The sequence below is a fragment of the Bufo bufo genome, chromosome 4 (assembly GCF_905171765.1).
Source record: "Bufo bufo chromosome 4, aBufBuf1.1, whole genome shotgun sequence".
Lineage (NCBI taxonomy): Eukaryota > Metazoa > Chordata > Amphibia > Anura > Bufonidae > Bufo > Bufo bufo.
In genome coordinates, this window is record NC_053392.1 from 257,259,069 (window position 1) to 257,279,051 (window position 19,983).

At 41.9% G+C, this 19,983-nt stretch overlaps 1 protein-coding gene across 6 annotated transcripts in view; it reads left to right on the forward strand.

Moving 5' to 3' along the window:
* The window catches only part of MYOM2 (myomesin 2), a 446,804-nt gene that overhangs the window by 100,850 nt on the left and 325,971 nt on the right, over positions 1-19,983 (forward strand). For all 6 annotated transcript variants that reach the window (XM_040428545.1, XM_040428541.1, XM_040428544.1 and 3 more), the window contains one exon: positions 11,210-11,336. In XM_040428545.1, the coding sequence (XP_040284479.1) occupies positions 11,210-11,336 (127 nt within the window). The remainder of the gene's footprint in view (positions 1-11,209; positions 11,337-19,983) is intronic.

Below are 19,983 nucleotides of genomic sequence, written 5' to 3' on the forward strand. Positions count from 1 at the left end.
GAATAAGCGCACAGTTAGATGCTTGGCTGTAAAGCTAGAGTTATAACCAGTAAGAAGAGAGAGACTGTGATCGCGCTGTATAGAGCGCCAGTGAGGCCACATCTGGAATACTGTGTACAGTTCTAGAGACCCCACCTACAAAAATACTTAGGTAAAATAGAACAGGTGCAAAAGTGGGTGAGGGTTTGATACATAAAACATATAGCCTTAAGGAAAGAAGGGAAACCTTTAAATATGTTAAAGGGATACATAAGGTTCAGAAGGGAAGTGTTTTTATAAAATAAAAAAAAGCGCAAGAACAAGGGGGCACAATCTAAGGCTACTTTCACCCTAGCGGCAGCCTTCTCCGGCAGGCTGTTCCGGCGGGGGAACAGCATGCTGGATCCGTGCTGCCGCTAGTATACCGTGCCACCGGAAGTCCGCTCCGGCACCATTGACTATAAACATGCCGAGAGGCGGCTGGAATAAAACTACAACATGTCGATAGTAAGTGAATTTACACATACCTGGGATAAGCACGTCTATCCTAAGATACGTAATAATAGAAGCGTTGACTAGATGGACCATGTGGTCTTTTTCTGCTGTCAATCTTCTATGTTTCCAAGAAAGTGTTGCCTTACCTGTTTTAGTTTGCGGTAACCACTAGTATCCAGTTGGTCATCCTTGTTTTAACAAGTACAAGTAAATGGTAAGTATATTTTAGTACAGAGATGCTTCTCTAGATAAATTCCTAAAATGTAATTATTTCAAGTATTTTCTTATGTAGAATCCTCTTGTGATATTATTTGCTTGAACTTAATTGTCCAGGTTCTGTGAACACTGTTGTTAACACATGCTGCCAATTCAATGTCTGGTAAAGGAGGCTTTTGAGAACTCATTTATCATACTTTAAACCCTGGAAATAATGTTGTTTTTTTAAAAAATATAATTGGCATACAGTAATATTATTGCACCTGAAAACTTTGTGGAATGCTAATCATTGTTCAAGAAAATGTCTTTGCTTCTCATGTTTTCTTAAGTGACTGCCCAGGAAGTGCTATGCATCTCCTAATCAGAATTCAACTTCCTGACTAGTGACTTGTGTAGGTTAGACACTTCGTACTGTAAGTATGGATAGATCCCAATGTAACCTGTTTTGCAGTAAATTTTGAAGGAGTCAAACAAGGCTTTCTACAGCATAAGTAATCTGATATGTCAGGGATCATTGATTACCAGGGCAGGATTAACGTTTATAGGACATCTGGTAAAAAAATTACCTCACTGGAACCTTTTGTATTGTACAAAGTAAATGTTGAGGCGTGGAGCCAAAGGCTTCTCTGGTTCTTCAAATTTGGTTGCAATTTTAATAACCTGGAAATGGAAGGAAAGTTTTGGAGAACCTTTAGGTCCCCAGGGTGTGGGAGGCACTGGGTCATGTGACTTGCATGGCCTTTCTGTGATCTGCTTCTGTTGATAGTTTTTTGTAGCATCTTGATCATACAAATTTAAGAAAATGGGTGCCTATTTTAAAAGTAAGCGTGTACTATTGTATTTTAAAAGAAACACCAGTGCCAATACATATGTTCAGCCTACTTCCTAATTTAGACAGGATTGTAGTGGATCATAGGTGAACCATATTTCCTATACAGTCAGTTCCATGCCCTCAAAAGGCTTCCCAGGTTATATAGGGAATCTACAGTTGTTTGTTTTCACTCTTGGGAAAATATGAATATTGTTTCACTATAGTATTTTTTTAAATCCAAACCATTCTTTTAGTTTTTTCGCGGTTCTTCCATGTAGGCTTAGTAGAAATTCACAGCAAATATGATTGATTTGCATTTTGAAAGACCAATGGAGAAGGGCTTATCTTTTGACTACTGAAGTATAGAAACCCCCTTTATACTATTGTCAGCCAAACTCACAATTTTCAAGGGGAATAGCTGAGAGTCTAACATGTATGGGGAGTTCCCAACTCTCCTCCGACAAATGATGTTGGGGGAGAGAAAGATCAGGGGCTTTGAATTTCACTTCCTGACCTTTTTGGTTAAAGGATAAGCCTGAGGTGTGCCATAGAAAAGACATATATGCTATGTCGAACCCAGCATATACAGTATATGTATGGAAAATGGCTGAATAGGCATTCAAATGGCAGCTATAGAAGTTATATGTATACCTTAAGGCTCTATGACAGGGATGCGGCCCTCCAGCTGTTCCAAAACTACAACTGCCTGAATATCCTACTGCTAATAGGGCATTCTGGGACTTGTAGTTTTGAAACAGCTGGAGGACCACAGGTTGAGCATCCCTGCTCTATCAGAATGTATTGGCCTTACTGCAAGTATATTTCATTTAAGATCTTTATTTTTTGTTCTGTAGCATGCCATATTACAATGACTTAAGAGTACGTAGAACCATCATAAGCACAGTGTTCCCAAGAATATAATGTTGATTTTGGCATTATTAAGACAGTAAATTTACAGATATCATTTATTGCATGGTGATAGTGCCCACAGTAAATGGATTGTGAAAATGTCATTTCTTTATAATTGCTGTAATTGTTTAGCAGCTCCTTGTTTACAAGCTCATTACAGTATCCGTCAGAAAAGTACCACATAACCAGCATGCTATTATTGATTAGATTACATTAGATTTCCCTTTCATGGTTTTAAATGGAGTGATTGTTTGAATTAAGCAGTCGCAGAGCTGTAAAAGCTGCATTAAAGGGATTGTGCAGCTGGTACATATTGTTAACCTATCCTTAGGATAGGTCATCAATATCAGATCGGCCAGGATCCACCTCCTGGCACCCCCACTGATCAGCTGTTTGAAGAGTAGACAGCGTCCTCTTTAAAATTACACCACACGTCATCTTCTTTGTAGTGGCGGCACAGTGTAATTACAATTGTTCATCCCAATTCAAATGAACGGGATGAGCATATGTACTTACTCTGCGCTGCCGAGACAAGTGACACAACACACAGTGTAATCTTGAAGAGGAAGTAGCATTCGCACGAGCACCGCCTACTTTTCAAATGGCTGATCGGCAGGGGTGCTGGGAATCGGACCCCCACTGATCAGTTATTGATAACCTATCCTGAGGATAGGTCATCAATATGTACCAACCACACAACCCCTTAAAAATGATAAACTGTAATTCGGGACAATATTACAATCATCCCAGAACATTAGTTAGTACATATAATCTTCCGAACTTATTAAAGGAGAAGTTTACTAGTCATATTTAAAAATAAATAATAATTGTATCCAACTGATGACAGACTGCCATTGTCTAAAAAGAAGTTTGGCAATGCTTGAAATTTTCATACGATACTTGAACGAAAATTGTTTGATTCAATTAAACATTATTTCTTTGAAAGAACGTCCCATGAAAGATCTTTCCTCCTTCACCCATTGTCACCATACATGGATGGCCAAATTGATCAATTGTAACGGTCAATATAGGCTAAAATGTGTATGGATATTTTTTAAGAAATGATTCTTCACCAGACAATCGTTTGCTCAATGTATGCCGACCTTCAGCGCCATAGAAAACAATATCTACAAATATGCATAGATAACTGTGAAGATCGGTGAACCCTTTGTCCTTGTGAGAAGGGAGAACAGGCCAACACATGGATTGGATGTGTGATCATTGGAAACCTTCAAGCTTTAGGACATATACCAGTACTTTTAATACATATAAGGCCAAGTTTACACTTCAGTTATTTGATCAGTTATTTCCTTCAGTTATTGTGAGTCAAAACAGGTGCAAATCTTTGCGTTAGACCTTATGTCTGTGTAGGCTTCACTCCTGGTTTAGGCTCACAATAACTGATGGAAGTAACTGAAGTGTGAACTTGGCCTAAGACTGGTAGGACATGCTTCGTGCTTTTTATGTACCTTGTTTTATTAGTTTGTCACCAGGAAACACCCTTTTCTTTTAATGTACACATTTATTATCCCCTAAGACTGCTGAGAGGGAGAAACTAATTTGTTTGAGACATGCCTCTTTTTTGATCCCAGTTTAGTTTTACTAATGTATTTTGCAAAACCCTAAACAAAACTTCAGGAATTCTTCACAGGATCATACTTTCATATCTAATTTTACATATCTCATATAACATTTAAAATGTAGCATATTGCAATTATGAAATGATTTTACAAAGTTCACTGTTATAGGAGAAGGGACGGGTAATGTTATGTTGATCTCCTAAATATAGGTATAAGTACTATATATTAAACTAAACTGTCCATGGTGTAGCTTTATATACTTTTAGTTCATCAGTTCTTTATATTTTCCCTTGTTTCAGGGACCTCCACCATTATGGAGAACAGGGGATCCTTGTCCTAATTGGAATAGGGTAACGGCTGCCCATGTGCACAGCTGCTTCATTTAACCTTTATGGGACGGATAGAGATAGCTTGGGTATCTTTGTCAGTTCCATAGACTTTGAATTGAACAGCAGCCACATGCTCCATTTAAAATGAGGACGTAGGACACCCATTCTCATGATCGGTGAGGGTCTAAGTGGTTGAAGCCCAGCCACCAGACACTTATCACCTATCCTGTGGAAACCCGATGAGTTATAATTCTGGAAACACCCCAACTTCACAGTTTCATGTTTTTCATGGATTTGTATTTCAAAAAGTTGCTTGGTTTAATTAAATTGATGTGATATTATACAATTACTATTGTACTTTATGATGCTAATTGTATAATATTTTCTTGATGAACATTTTAGGAAAAATATTTTCAAATCATTGGATTAACTTAAATCATGTTTTCATGTTTTTTTTTTAAACCAACTCCAATGCAGTAAAATACCTAAACAGTTATTTCTTAGCTCCCTAGTTATAGTGGCATTGCAATTTTTATTAGAGACATATTCTGCTATTGCTGATGAAAAGACTATAAACTACTATAAACTACTGCAGTAGTTTATAGTCTGTAAAAAGGGCATAGGCTGCCATAAAACAACCAGCAGTTTGCTAATAATCAAAACCATGGGGAATTTGAACTTTCTCCATCTTCTTAGCTGCATTATTAGCACATTAACATCTGAAATTAGAATCAGTCCAATAACAAGGGAATTCATTTATGCATTTCATCAGTGTATTTGTGTAGGGGGAAAACTGAACACATATTGTATGTATGTTGTAGAACACGGTAGACTCTCTGAGTAAAATTACGTGTGCCTAAAGGGATTCCCCGTCTTTAAAACACTTTTGGGCAGTTTCCCCCCTTCCCAGCTGGACCTGTGGAAAGATGCATACTTTCTTACTCTCCACCACTACACCATGTCTAGTCCTTGCTTGTCAGCTTCCAGAATGGATGGGAGTCACATGTGCCACCGCAGCCAATGACTGGCTGCAACAGCGATGTGTCCCCCAAGTGGCACATGACCCAGTGACAAGCCACTTAGGTGACATGTCACCACTGCAGAAAGTCACCAGCTGCAGCGGCCGGCACACGTGACTCCTGTCCATTCCAGTGTCAGACTAGGGTGTTTAGGGCCCACCATTAAAGTAATTCTGGAGGCCGACTGTACAACTACATGCAAATAGCACCTGACCCTCATTCTTAAATCCCTAAAACTAAACCAACACACATATATCTTCATTAGAAGCCTGCTGCTTAGCCAATGCCTCAGACTGTTCTGTCCTGGAAAACTTGGTTTTCTTACATATCACCTCTGTCCGTTAATGCATCTATAATAATAAACTGCTTAGTTTGTTAAAAAAAAACTACCCAGTTTTTTATATAATCATATAGGTTGGCTGAGATTCTGTACACTGAACATCTATATGTAGGGAAGTCAGCGTACTGAGCCAATTGTGCAGGGGTTAAGGGGACTAGGTACTCACCTTCTCAGGGTGCCTCCGGGGGATTCAAATGCTCCCTGTAGGCCAGTTTGATTGTGATTCCAGAAGTTGACAAGCGGGGACCGAAGTCCGTTGGACTGAAGAACCTGGAACTGACCCGCAGTCAACAGGTAAGTATGCTTTCATATAGCAAGTATGGGGGGGCACTCACAAAAGGGACCACCACGGCAGTGACAGTGATTATACACTTTAATTTGTTAAAATTTTAAGAACATACCCCTAAAATCATACAAACATACAAATACATATACCACATATGCCCCACACTCAGTCTCTGCGTCAATGCGTAGGTATTCAAGTATAGAACCGCGTGCAAAAGATATATTGTAGTAATGACACCAGTTCTGTGGATAAATGCGCCAGCACCAGTGTACTGCTTAGGTGCAGTAATTGAATACGCCGCTTCAATGTCCAGTGCACTTGGTATAGTGAAGCACAAGTCCAAAACCCAATGCGGTATGGCCCCACAATCGTGGGTATGACTCACTTGCCTCTACAGTGCTCAAAATCGAGCCCGGTCTTACCCGTCTTCACTGCCTCCTCCGCAGCGGCGATCCAGGCGGCCGCTCACCACACAGCGTCTCACGTGGTGTGCTCGGCCTGAACGTGGCGTCCCACGTGACCTGGTTGCCTTGGGGACCGGATACACGCTCGTATGACGTCACTATTGAGCGACTGCCTTGGAATCCGTACGTGATGCTTTGTTTACTTTGCTTTTGATTTTTATGTAGCCGGCTTCTTCTTTCTTTAAATGGATCCACGCTCACTTCCAACCGCCAGACGCGTTTCAGGGTCCTACACCCCTTCCTCAGTGGCCAACTGAGTGAGCGGATCCTCACTCCTTTTAAATGGGATAACCCCGCCCACATTTCTCCATATTCCTTATATCATTGTATTCTATGGAGTGGATTTGCCCCTTGTGGAGTGGGTTCCTATTCCTAGTACATGGATCATACGTTCATATATCAATTCGTTATACATATTTAAAACAATAAATACCCCTAACAACATATCTATTACATATATATAGATAAGAATGAATAAAAATACATAAAATAGATACTGAAGAAGACTGCAAGGTCATATCTTCTATCCGCATAGAAAACGCAATAAAAACGCAATAGAAACGCATACGTGTATATTGCGTTTTACATATAAGGCCAACGTACTCATTCGGGGGAACTGTATTATTCATCCCGAAGGACCGATGAGTGAGATTGGGGAGCCTTCCGGCGAGGAGGGGAGATCACAGTGTCGATAAACGACCAAACTGCGATGTCCCATCCCTACCGGAAAATCCCCCTACAGGAACCCAAACACTTCCATTTCGGCGTTGAGGCCTCTAGGAATGATTGTATCATACTCAAAGATCCTTCGGGATTCTTGTCGTGACATGTGTGCAATATGATTACCCCCTCTCCATGCCTTTTTAACTCTTTCTATTGCTACAAACTTAAGGCCTGTAGGGTCACAGTTATGTATTGTTTTGAAATGTTTGGATACGGAGTGCGTCTCTAGGCCTTTTTTAATGTTTGCCACATGTTCCGCTACCCTCTTTTTTAACGTTCTCTTGGTCCTGCCTATATATTGTTTCCTGCATCCACATTGTAACAGATATATAACATCTGTGGAATCACAGGTCAGGCATTCTTGTATGTCCAAACTAAATGTGTTAACTGTAGACTTTACTACTGTAGTTTTTTTGGGGAAACTAGTTATTTTGCAATTAGCACATCTGCCACACTTAAAAAACCCATTTACTGCTAACCAGTTTTCCTTTTTATGGTTATCTTTTCTCACCTTCACAGTTGGAGCTACTTTCCCAGCCAAGTTATTTGCCCTTGTGTATGTTATTTTTGGTGCTTCACTTAAGAGGGGCCCTACTATCTTGTCATTCAATAAGTGTCCCCAGTGCTTCCGGATACTCTTTTCCACTAATTTAAATTGTGAATTAAATGGAAGAATAATCCTCAATGTTTCATCGCATGACTGGGGACCACTAGCTAGAAAAAACTCTTTTCTTTCCATTTTCTTTACCTTCTCCAGTGACCTATCTATCACTTGAACTGGATAGTCTCGTTCTAATAGTTGTTGTTTCAAAATAGTCGCTTCTTCCTCGAATTTATTGACATCAGTACAGTTCCGTTTGAGTCTACGGAACTGACTGGTTGGCACATTAATCAGCCATCGAGGAAGATGACAACTGGCAAATCTAATAAAGCTGTTTTTAGCGACTGGTTTGAAGAAGGTATTACAATGTAGTTGGTTTCCCCTTACCCATATCTCCAAATCCAAAAACTCAACTTTCAATTTGCTCACATTGGGGCTGAACACTAAATTCCTGTCATTGACATTAATATTCTGGAGAAATAAATCCAAAGATTCAGATGTGTCCTGCAGGACACATCTGAATCTTTGGATTTATTTCTCCAGAATATTAATGTCAATGACAGGAATTTAGTGTTCAGCCCCAATGTGAGCAAATTGAAAGTTGAGTTTTTGGATTTGGAGATATGGGTAAGGGGAAACCAACTACATTGTAATACCTTCTTCAAACCAGTCGCTAAAAACAGCTTTATTAGATTTGCCAGTTGTCATCTTCCTCGATGGCTGATTAACGTGCCAACCAGTCAGTTCCGTAGACTCAAACGGAACTGTACTGATGTCAATAAATTCGAGGAAGAAGCGACTATTTTGAAACAACAACTATTAGAACGAGACTATCCAGTTCAAGTGATAGATAGGTCACTGGAGAAGGTAAAGAAAATGGAAAGAAAAGAGTTTTTTCTAGCTAGTGGTCCCCAGTCATGCGATGAAACATTGAGGATTATTCTTCCATTTAATTCACAATTTAAATTAGTGGAAAAGAGTATCCGGAAGCACTGGGGACACTTATTGAATGACAAGATAGTAGGGCCCCTCTTAAGTGAAGCACCAAAAATAACATACACAAGGGCAAATAACTTGGCTGGGAAAGTAGCTCCAACTGTGAAGGTGAGAAAAGATAACCATAAAAAGGAAAATTGGTTAGCAGTAAATGGGTTTTTTAAGTGTGGCAGATGTGCTAATTGCAAAATAACTAGTTTCCCCAAAAAAACTACAGTAGTAAAGTCTACAGTTAACACATTTAGTTTGGACATACAAGAATGCCTGACCTGTGATTCCACAGATGTTATATATCTGTTACAATGTGGATGCAGGAAACAATATATAGGCAGGACCAAGAGAACGTTAAAAAAGAGGGTAGCGGAACATGTGGCAAACATTAAAAAAGGCCTAGAGACGCACTCCGTATCCAAACATTTCAAAACAATACATAACTGTGACCCTACAGGCCTTAAGTTTGTAGCAATAGAAAGAGTTAAAAAGGCATGGAGAGGGGGTAATCATATTGCACACATGTCACGACAAGAATCCCGAAGGATCTTTGAGTATGATACAATCATTCCTAGAGGCCTCAACGCCGAAATGGAAGTGTTTGGGTTCCTGTAGGGGGATTTTCCGGTAGGGATGGGACATCGCAGTTTGGTCGTTTATCGACACTGTGATCTCCCCTCCTCGCCGGAAGGCTCCCCAATCTCACTCATCGGTCCTTCGGGATGAATAATACAGTTCCCCCGAATGAGTACGTTTGCCTTATATGTAAAACGCAATATACACGTATGCGTTTCTATTGCGTTTTTATTGCGTTTTCTATGCGGATAGAAGATATGACCTTGCAGTCTTCTTCAGTATCTATTTTATGTATTTTTATTCATTCTTATCTATATATATGTAATAGATATGTTGTTAGGGGTATTTATTGTTTTAAATATGTATAACGAATTGATATATGAACGTATGATCCATGTACTAGGAATAGGAACCCACTCCACAAGGGGCAAATCCACTCCATAGAATACAATGATATAAGGAATATGGAGAAATGTGGGCGGGGTTATCCCATTTAAAAGGAGTGAGGATCCGCTCACTCAGTTGGCCACTGAGGAAGGGGTGTAGGACCCTGAAACGCGTCTGGCGGTTGGAAGTGAGCGTGGATCCATTTAAAGAAAGAAGAAGCCGGCTACATAAAAATCAAAAGCAAAGTAAACAAAGCATCACGTACGGATTCCAAGGCAGTCGCTCAATAGTGACGTCATACGAGCGTGTATCCGGTCCCCAAGGCAACCAGGTCACGTGGGACGCCACGTTCAGGCCGAGCACACCACGTGAGACGCTGTGTGGTGAGCGGCCGCCTGGATCGCCGCTGCGGAGGAGGCAGTGAAGACGGGTAAGACCGGGCTCGATTTTGAGCACTGTAGAGGCAAGTGAGTCATACCCACGATTGTGGGGCCATACCGCATTGGGTTTTGGACTTGTGCTTCACTATACCAAGTGCACTGGACATTGAAGCGGCGTATTCAATTACTGCACCTAAGCAGTACACTGGTGCTGGCGCATTTATCCACAGAACTGGTGTCATTACTACAATATATCTTTTGCACGCGGTTCTATACTTGAATACCTACGCATTGACGCAGAGACTGAGTGTGGGGCATATGTGGTATATGTATTTGTATGTTTGTATGATTTTAGGGGTATGTTCTTAAAATTTTAACAAATTAAAGTGTATAATCACTGTCACTGCCGTGGTGGTCCCTTTTGTGAGTGCCCCCCCATACTTGCTATATTTTACTTTTCTACTGGTCCTGAGGGTGGGACCTGGGGGTGAGCACCTGTTCCGTATAGAGAGAGGGTGAGCCGCTGTATTCTTCTTTTTCTAAGTATGCTTTCATGCACATGCCCAGCTGGAGCCCCCAAAGTGTGTGAAAGCTGGATAACCCCTTAAATATGTATAAACCAGCACTATTCATCATCCTTAGATCGGAGCCTTGTGTCTTGTAAAATGTCTAGCTTTGATGCAGATGTATTCTATATCACACATGCTTTTATTGAATCTCTTTAATAAATTTACAATGAATAATACAGTCATATTTATAGAAAACAACTTGCAGAGAAAGACAAAGAAACCTATGTGATTCATTAGGAGACTTATTTTGCGGCTAAAATCTTCAGTTTAATGTTCTGTGAATATAGAATATTGTAAAATAAGGATGACAATAAGTTCTCTGTGCATTCTCGAGCGTAGATAGCTTTGAAATCTGTTCTGTAGGAAGTCTATAGCTTGTTTGAAGTATCATACTTTACAGAGTATTTCTTCAATACATTCTATTAGCCTTATGAAATTCATGACTCATGGGTTTTATATAAAACTTTACTTTTAAGAATTCATTTTTTTTCTCCAGATTGTGCGGCTTCTGCCTTACTTTATTGCTATCCTTAGTTCCTTTACGATTATTGCCCACAGGTGGAGAACCTAGAGGAAGGAGAATTCTATGAATTCAAAATTACTGCAAGTAACCTTGCTGGTCTTGGTATTCCTTCTGATCCCAGCGAACATTTCATATGTGAGGCTTGGACATCTCCTGAGCCAGGTGAGTCAAATCCACTATAGTAAGGAGTTTTTGGCTGCAACAAGTGAAGAATGTAAGCCTGAAGTTAGACATTCAGGGAGATTTGTCAAAACTGGTGTAAAGGAATAGCAACCAATCAGATTCTACCTTTCATTTTTCAGAGCACCTTTGGAAAATAAAAGGTGTAATCAGGTTTCTATGGGCACTAACCCAGTTTTCCTTTTTTGTTGTTTTTGTATGCATCACTGGTTTGCTGTATATGGATTGAAGGTTCTGTACTTGATTATTTGCAGCCATGAGTGCTGCCTTCCATTCTAACTGGATTATTTCTAGGAAGGTGACTTGGACTCAGCCATGCAGGAGCTCACAGAGCAGGAGCAGATTAACCCTAGCAATGCTGCAGACAGAGATACCATGAATACAAACTCTAATTCACACACAGGAAGCCGACACCTATGCGCACATGACAGCGGTGGCCACGGACTTCCATTGTAACAATAAATAGTCTTTACAAGAAGTATCCTATTGTTTTGCACTTCTATTAAGATCTAAGATTTGTAGATTGAGAGATATTACTAGCTAATACCCCATACCCCCCTGACGAAGCTGCACATGCCGGCGAAACATGTCGGGAGGAGTGTCTGTTTCTTAGTTTTTAGGCAGGAAACAGCAGATAGACATTCAGGAATCTTGCAGGGAAAGCTGATAGGGACAGTGTGAATTGTATGTTACTAACAGAGTGTTTGGGACAGACGTGTATGTTAGGTGCAGTGTGTGTATTCAGCAATTTAGGTATGAGGGGGATGAGAGAAGCGCTCCTAGAGCTTATATAAATTGCCAAAAGGCAGTGATAGCAGTATTCATGATACCAATACATATTTTACCGTCACATTGTTACTACAATTCTACAATGTAAATAAGTAAAGATTAATACAGTGATTGTGATACTACAGAGATAGCAATATATTGGGAGCAGGGTTCCTTTGTCCCCACAAGGCACGGATAGTAATATCTCTCAATCTACAAATTATCAGATACTGCAAGTGAAGGGAGTGTAGATATTATAAATATATGGCCAGAGTATATAGGTAGATACTAGCAAGAGTGGCAATAGCTGTAGAGTTAGGCCCCTTTCACATGGGCGAGATTTCCTTGTGGGTGCAATGCGTGAGGTGAACGCATTGCACCAGCACTGAATCCGGACCCATTCATTTCTATGGGGCTGTGCACATGAGCGGTAATTTTCATGCATCACTTGTGCGTTGCGTGAAAATCGCAGTGTGCTCTATTTTGTGCATTTTTCACGCAACGCAGGCCCCATAGAAGTGAATGGGGCTGCGTGAAAATAGCAACCATCTGCAAGCAAGTGCGGATGCGGTGCGATTTTCACGCTCGGTTGCTAGGAGATGATCGGGATGGGGACCAGATCATTATTATTTTCCCTTATAACATGGTTATAAGGGAAAATAATAGCATTCTTAATACAGAATGCTTAGTAATATAGGGCTGGAGGGGTTAAAAAAATTAAAATAAATTTAACTCACCTCATCCACTTGTTCGCGCAGCCCGGCTTCTCTTCTTTCTTCTTCTTTGCTGTGCAAGAGGAAAAGGACCTGTGGTGACGTCACTGTGGTGACGTCACTGTGGTGATGGATCATGTGATGGACCATGTGATGAGGATGGATCATGTGATGGACCATGTGATGAGCGCAGTGCCGTCACCACAGATCCTTTTTCTCAAAAAAGAAGAAAGAAGAGAAGCCAGGCTGCGTGAACAAGTGGATTAAGGTGAGTTAAATTATTATTATTTTTTTAACCCCTCCAGCCCTATTGTACTATGCATTCTGTATTAAGAATGCTATTATTTTAAAATAATAAAATCTACACAACACCTAACCCAAACTTCTAAGAAACATGCCGATTTTTCTCACGCACGTGCAAAACGCATTAAAATGTTTTGCACTCGCGTGGAAAAATTGCGCATTTTCCTGCGACGCACCCGCATCTTATCCGGCCCAAATCCATGACGCCCATGTGAAAGAGGCCTTAGAAACAATAATAAGATCTTATAATCGATCTCTGAAAGAGTGCTTACCAACAACACAGTGTAAAGTGAAAATAAATTGTTACCTGCAAATAAGAACACCACACATGTTTATTTATAACACAGTGTTACATAATAAAGCACTGTCTCAGTGACTGCTAAGAGTAAAATTGATAACTGCCCCTGCTATCCCCTGATAGTTTTAAACCACATTTGGTCTCTTTTCTGTCTTTTGGGTTTAATAAATTACTAATAAAATATGTAGGTTTATAATGTAGTAGTTAGGAGCCCTAAAGGGATTTTGTGGTCAATTGACCGGTTGTATATTTTGTGTATTTATCCCGAGGATCCTAATAAGGGCCTAGGAGTTTGGTAAGTTTCCCTATAGTTTAAATATGTTTATTGGACATCCCATTGTGCGGGGATCCTTCTGTCAAAAGCGTCAAGCCCATTAAAGAGAAAAGAAAGTTTATCTGTTGCATTTTAAACACTTTCAACTTTCTTGCAATCCATACAAAAAGGCAAAAATTCTCCTTTAAAATATACATTTATCGTGGCCAAAAATATCTTTTATATCTGCCAGGAGTTTGTATGAAGCATCCATTATCCTTGGTCTATTAAACTTTTACTGGGCTTTTTGTGTACTTTTCCAAAAGAATAGAAACTCCAAGTTCCAAGTTATATAGTGGAAGCTTACCTTTAACACACTGCTGAGTGCAATTTATGTTTGATGTGTCATGGTCAACTCTGAAGTACAATGTGTGAATAGAGCCACTTAAAAAAATCTTATAGACTACTCATGTAGCTGACAATGTTAGAATGTTTCTTCTGTGTATTTAAAGCAGCATGGCGCAGGATATAGAATGACTTGTGGTGGTAATAGAGATGAGCGAAATTAAAAAAATGTCGAATTGGGCACTTTGCTGAGTTCAAAAAATTAGATCCAAATTAATTAGTCAAAAAGCGCATTAAAAATCAGCTATTTCCCAGCTGCAGGGAGCCTATATATCAGTGTACAACAGTGTGCATTGCAGAAACTGCAAACTAGTGCATAGCTAGTCTGCTGTGGTAGTGAAAAAGTTAAGCCTCATTCACACGTCAGTGTTTCACGGAAGTGTGCTGTACTTGTTCTCCACGGACAGCACACATTCCCATTCATTTTAATCTGTGTATTCAGACATCTGTGTTTTAGCATAGTCCGTGGGTCCATGTTTTCAGCATGGATGCATGCTCTATTTTGTCCGTGTGCAAGGATCCATCATGTCCGTATTGCCATCCGTGTTGCATCCGTGTTTCACGAATCATTAAGAAGAGATGCTTTGAAAATTATTTTTCAGCTGTTCAGTGTCAGTGAAACACAGATACAACGCGGACAGCAAAAAATGGAAACTCGGACCCAACACGGATCCCTAACGGACAGCTTCACGGATGCATCACTGACCACCTGCCCACGGATTTAAGCACTGATACGAACATATAAATGAGGATTTACTGTGCATCATTGTGAAAAGCAGTTGAAAGGTGTCACTCTAAGAATCAGTTCAAACTTCACTTATTTGGTCATTTACGGGGCTAAAACTGACCAAATAACTCAAGTGTGAACTCAGCCTTACAGGTCAATGTTCTATAAAGAACCGTGCAGTGGCCCAAGGTTGCACAATAAAGTGAAAGAGCGCACTCCTTTTACTGTCAGCTGATTCCACGTAGATTTCTACAGAACCTGTTCTGTTACACGCTGATACAAGTAGTGGCCCCATGACACAGTGGAGAGGGTATCAGCAGTAAGTTTGTTTCGATGTCACTGTTTATTTTTCCCTTTTTCTGATCCGTCACAAGAACAACCCCAAAATAAAGGATCCTGTCTTTTGAGTATCCGCCTTCACATGGTCAGCATTTGGTCAGTAATCCATCAGTATTTCTAAGAACAAAAACAAGAGTAGATCCAAAACAGAGATGACACGTGAATGGAATATTTGCATGTCTTCTGTGGAGTCAGCACAGTAGCCCAGTCACAGAGTTGGGGAGGGTAGCAACCATATGAGGAGTCAACACAGTAGCCAAGTCACACAGTAGTGAGAGTGGCAAGCACATGGGGAGTAAACACAGTGGTCCAATGACAGAGTGAGGATGGTGGCAACCACATGAGGAGTTAACATAGTGGCCCATTGACAGAGTGGGGAGGGTGGCAAACGCATGAGGAGTCAACACAATAGCCCAGTCACAGAGTGGTGAGGGTGGCAACCGCATGAGGAGTCAACATATTGGCCCAGTGAAAGAGTGGGGAGGTGGAGGGCAACAGCAGTGGCAGTAACAGCACAAGATGGTAGGTGTTGGCAGGAGAAGATGGCAGCAGATGCAGCAGGTATGTGGCATCAGGCGGGTGGCAGCATTAGAATAATGGCTGAAGCAGGTGGCCAGAAGAAATGGGTCTTTTTTCACAATGTTTTGGTATGTCACCCAGAATGATCTAGTCTGATGCATCAGGCACTGGTGTGTGGAAATCCTGGCTGATCCATGCCTGATTCATCTTTACAAAGTCTCTCAACATTTTGGGTGGAAAGGCAAGTTCACTTTGGGGTAACTATACCCCCCGCCACACTAAACAGCCACTGTGATGCCACACTACTGGCTGGGCAGGAAAGCTTCTCCAGGGCATAATCAGTCCGTTGTGACCACAAATCATGTTTGGCTGCCCAGTAGTCCAGGGAATCTTGGATCTGGGGTGGCAGAGTGCAATCCAGGTATGCCACTACCTGCTGGTTCAGGTTATGCTCCATGTCCTGCTACTGCTGTTGCTGGATGGTTTCTTCAGTAGGCGTGTAAAGAAAAGTGCTCATTAGAGACTACATACTTAAGTTGCTGGTGATGGAGCTGGTGCTGCTCCTGCCTTCCACTCCCATCCAGCAGTAGCACAGAGGGTCCCCCCGGTCAGACGATCATGAGGATAGGCAATGGCTCACATAGGCAGCAGCCAACTGACTACATAGGATGTCTCGATAGTAGTTGAGTTTATCCTTCCTCTCAGCAGGTGGAAAAGAAGGCCCCCATTTTGGACCATTAGCGAGGGTCTAACATGGTGGAGAGCCAGTAGTCATCCCTCTGCCGAATGGTGATAATACAGCTGTCACTACGCAAGCAACTCAGCATGCATCTGGCCATTTGCACAAGGGACGCAGAGGGGTTCCCTGCCTCCATCCCAACTGCATACTATCACGGTATGGCGGGGTCATCTGCCTAGCCTTTTTCATCACCCTACAGCTCCTCCTGCTCCTCTCCTGTCACTTGTGCAGATAAACCACCCATCTCTGTATACATTGCTTGTGTGTGAATGTCCTCCTCTTCCTCCACCAGTTAAGCCCCCACAGGGCTCAGGTGGCCATGAAATGTAGGCACCACATCTCCTGTCCCATTATGAGACAGATTTATTAGCATCTACTCCAAGAAGTGAAGGAGTGGAATGATGTTCATCCCGTTGTCCTGGCGACTAACAAATAAAGTGGCCCCCTCAAAGGGCCTGAGCAAACGGCATATGTCACGCATGAACTGCCACTGGCTAATGTCGAAGTTACACAGGGGAGTGCTTCTGTTCACTGTACCATCAAGAAATTGTTTACGGTCTTCCTCTGCTCATATAGTCGGTCCAACACGTAGAGGGTGGAGTTCCAACGGGTGGAAACATCACATAAGAGGCAGTGGTGGGGAACGCTGTTCTGCCTTTGCAGCTCAAAGAGGGTGAGTTTTGCAGGGTAGGAGTGGCTGAAGTGCATGCAGTTTCCTGGCCATTTTCAGGATGTCTTGCAGTTGGGAGGAAGACTTCAGGAACTGCTTTACAACCAGATTAAATATGTGGGCCATGCAGGGCACATGGGTCAGCCCTCCTTCACGCAGTGCTGACACAATGTTCTTCCTGTTATTGGTGACATAGTTCCGATTATCAGTTGGCACGGAGACAGGCAGGATTTGATTTCCTCTTGAAGGATGCGGGGCAGTTCCTCCCTGGTGTTACTTCATTCGCCCAGGCAAACCAATTGCAGAACAGTGTGACACAGCCGTGGTCTGAACAGGTGGTATGCTAGAGGAGCACTGTGAATTGTGACTGCAGTGGAGGCTGAGGACAAGATTGAGGATGAGGAGGCAGGTAGGACATTGGAGCAGGACTCTCAGCTTTAGAACGTGGAGGCGACAGTGCCGTCACCTGGCCAAGTTGCTGGTGTGGCTGGGCAGGAACCACATTTACCCAGTGGGTCGTAAAGGACATATATTGCCCTTGACCGTAGTTACGACTCCACACGTTGGCGCTGCCGTGAACTTTAGCAGACACTGACGGGCTCAAGGACTGGCCCACCTTCTTCTCATACGTGTGCAGGGCTGGTACAGCCTTTTTAGAGAAGTAGTGATGGCTCGGCACAAGCTATCAGTTCTCTGCAAGGTGCAGAGTCAAACACATGGAAAGGGAAGGACTGTAGTACTAGCAACTTCGCCAGGAGCACGTTCAGCTTCTGCGCCTTTGGATGAGTGCACGCATACTGTTGTCCTTTTGCAATTGCTGCGGTGATAGATTGCTTGTGAAATGAGTAAAAAGGAGTAGGAGCATTAGGACCAGTAAATGATGAGAAGGAAACACAGATACCTTTTGCTGATGTGGTGGAGCCTTGACTGCTGGAGAAGGGGTGTGGGCCACTGGGAGATGCAGCAGACCTCATACTGCTGTCACCCTGCTGACTCACGGCCATGATACTACCCAGCTGTCTGATGCACAAGCTGCCACCCTCATTCCCTAATGAAAAAGATGCCCCCTCTTCACCTGGCTCTCACGTGCAATCGGCTACATCATCATCCACTACTGTCTGCACGTTACTGATGTCACCCTCACCAGTCTCAGGGCCACGTGCCTGACCTCTCAGAACACCTGCTCCCTCATGTCTTGCCCGCCTACCGGAGGAAGCAGCGGATCTTTTCTCCAAATCAGGGCTGGGCAGTAGCTGTTGCCTGTCCTCAATAAGCTTGTCCTCGCTAAAAAGCGGAGCAGAGCTGACAGTGTACAACACTTCCCGCGCAGAAGGAACAGAAAATGAAAGAGGCAGGTTTAGGACAGGTAGGGGCAGAGGGCTTGTTCCTGGGCCATGCCAACTTAGCACGCTGTCAGAGTAACCCACCGACTCTTGGCTGGGGGTGTCTGATATCAGTTGAGATGATGTTGAAGACCGAGTCAACCATTCAAAGACATCTGGGTGGCTGGACAAAACACAACCGCTGGATGAAACCGGCACCTCTGGCCTGTCACTGCGACTGCTGCTACTACCCTCCTCCTTCTTCTGCTGCTACTTCTGCCAGCTCCAGACACATTTTTGCCACTTCTTAGAAGGCCCTGGCACCTGTCTGTCAGACATACTGTACTGTAACAGTAACTCTAAATGTAAAATAGCAGTAGTGTCAGGCTGCAATTTCACCCCAGAAACAAGGATTAATTAATTTACTTATGTATAAAAGAACATGAACAGCCCAAAATCTGTAGTATCAGGCTGCAATTTTACCCCAATTACATAATCAAGGATTAACGTATTTACTTATATATAAAAGAACGTGATCCCCCTCAAAATTAGTAGTATCAGACCGCAATTTCAACCCAATTAGACAATCAAGGATTAACAGATTTACTTATATTTAAAAAAAAGTGATTCCCCTCAAAATCTGTAGTATCAGACCGCAATTTCACTGCAATAACAGAATCAAGAATTAATGGAATTAGTTATGTATAAAAGAACGTGAACACCCTAAAATCAGTAGTATCAGGCCATGATTTCACCTAACTTACACAATTAAAGATTAACAGATTTACTTATGTATAAAAGAACGTGATCCCCTTGAAATCAGTAGTTTTAGACCGCAATTTCACAGCAATTAGACAATTAAGGATTAACGGATTTACTTATATTTAAAAAACGTGAGCCCCCTCAAATTCAGTAGTATCAGACCGTAATTTCACTGCAATAATAGAATCAAGGATTAATGGAATTAGTTATGTTTAAAAGAATGCGAACAACCTAAAATCAGTAGTATCAGAATGCTTTTTAACCCCAATTAGTGCAGGAAGGTGTAATAGAATAGCTCCTATTAGCCAGGCATTACACTGTTCTATTGGCCCCTGCTCTCTCCCTATAGTGTGGATAATGGCTCTCTATTATATCTCAAAGCTGTCCCTGAACTGTTCAAAGATGATATTTAGTAAATAAAGTATTTCCTCATCACTGTCCCTAGCGCCTGTGACATCTCTCCCTGCTCTAAGTTCACTGGAAAATGGCAGAGACCGGTCAGGATGAGGCTTTTTATAGGGCTGTGACATCACAGGGGCTGGCTATCTGCTGATTGGCTGTCTGCATGGTATTATGGGTGATCCCTCGTTCCCGGGCTTGTTACTTCCTCTTTGTAACATGTGCAGCAGCCATTTTAGAAAAAATCTGATTCGTTACCAAGAAGCGTGAGGAAATTCGACTTTGTGACGAATGAAATTTTCCTCAAATTCGGATTGAATTCCACTTCATGAAATTCGATTCGCTCCACACTAGTAATACATTTGGGATAGAGCAAATCAGTTGAATACCATCTATTTTTATCACATAGAGT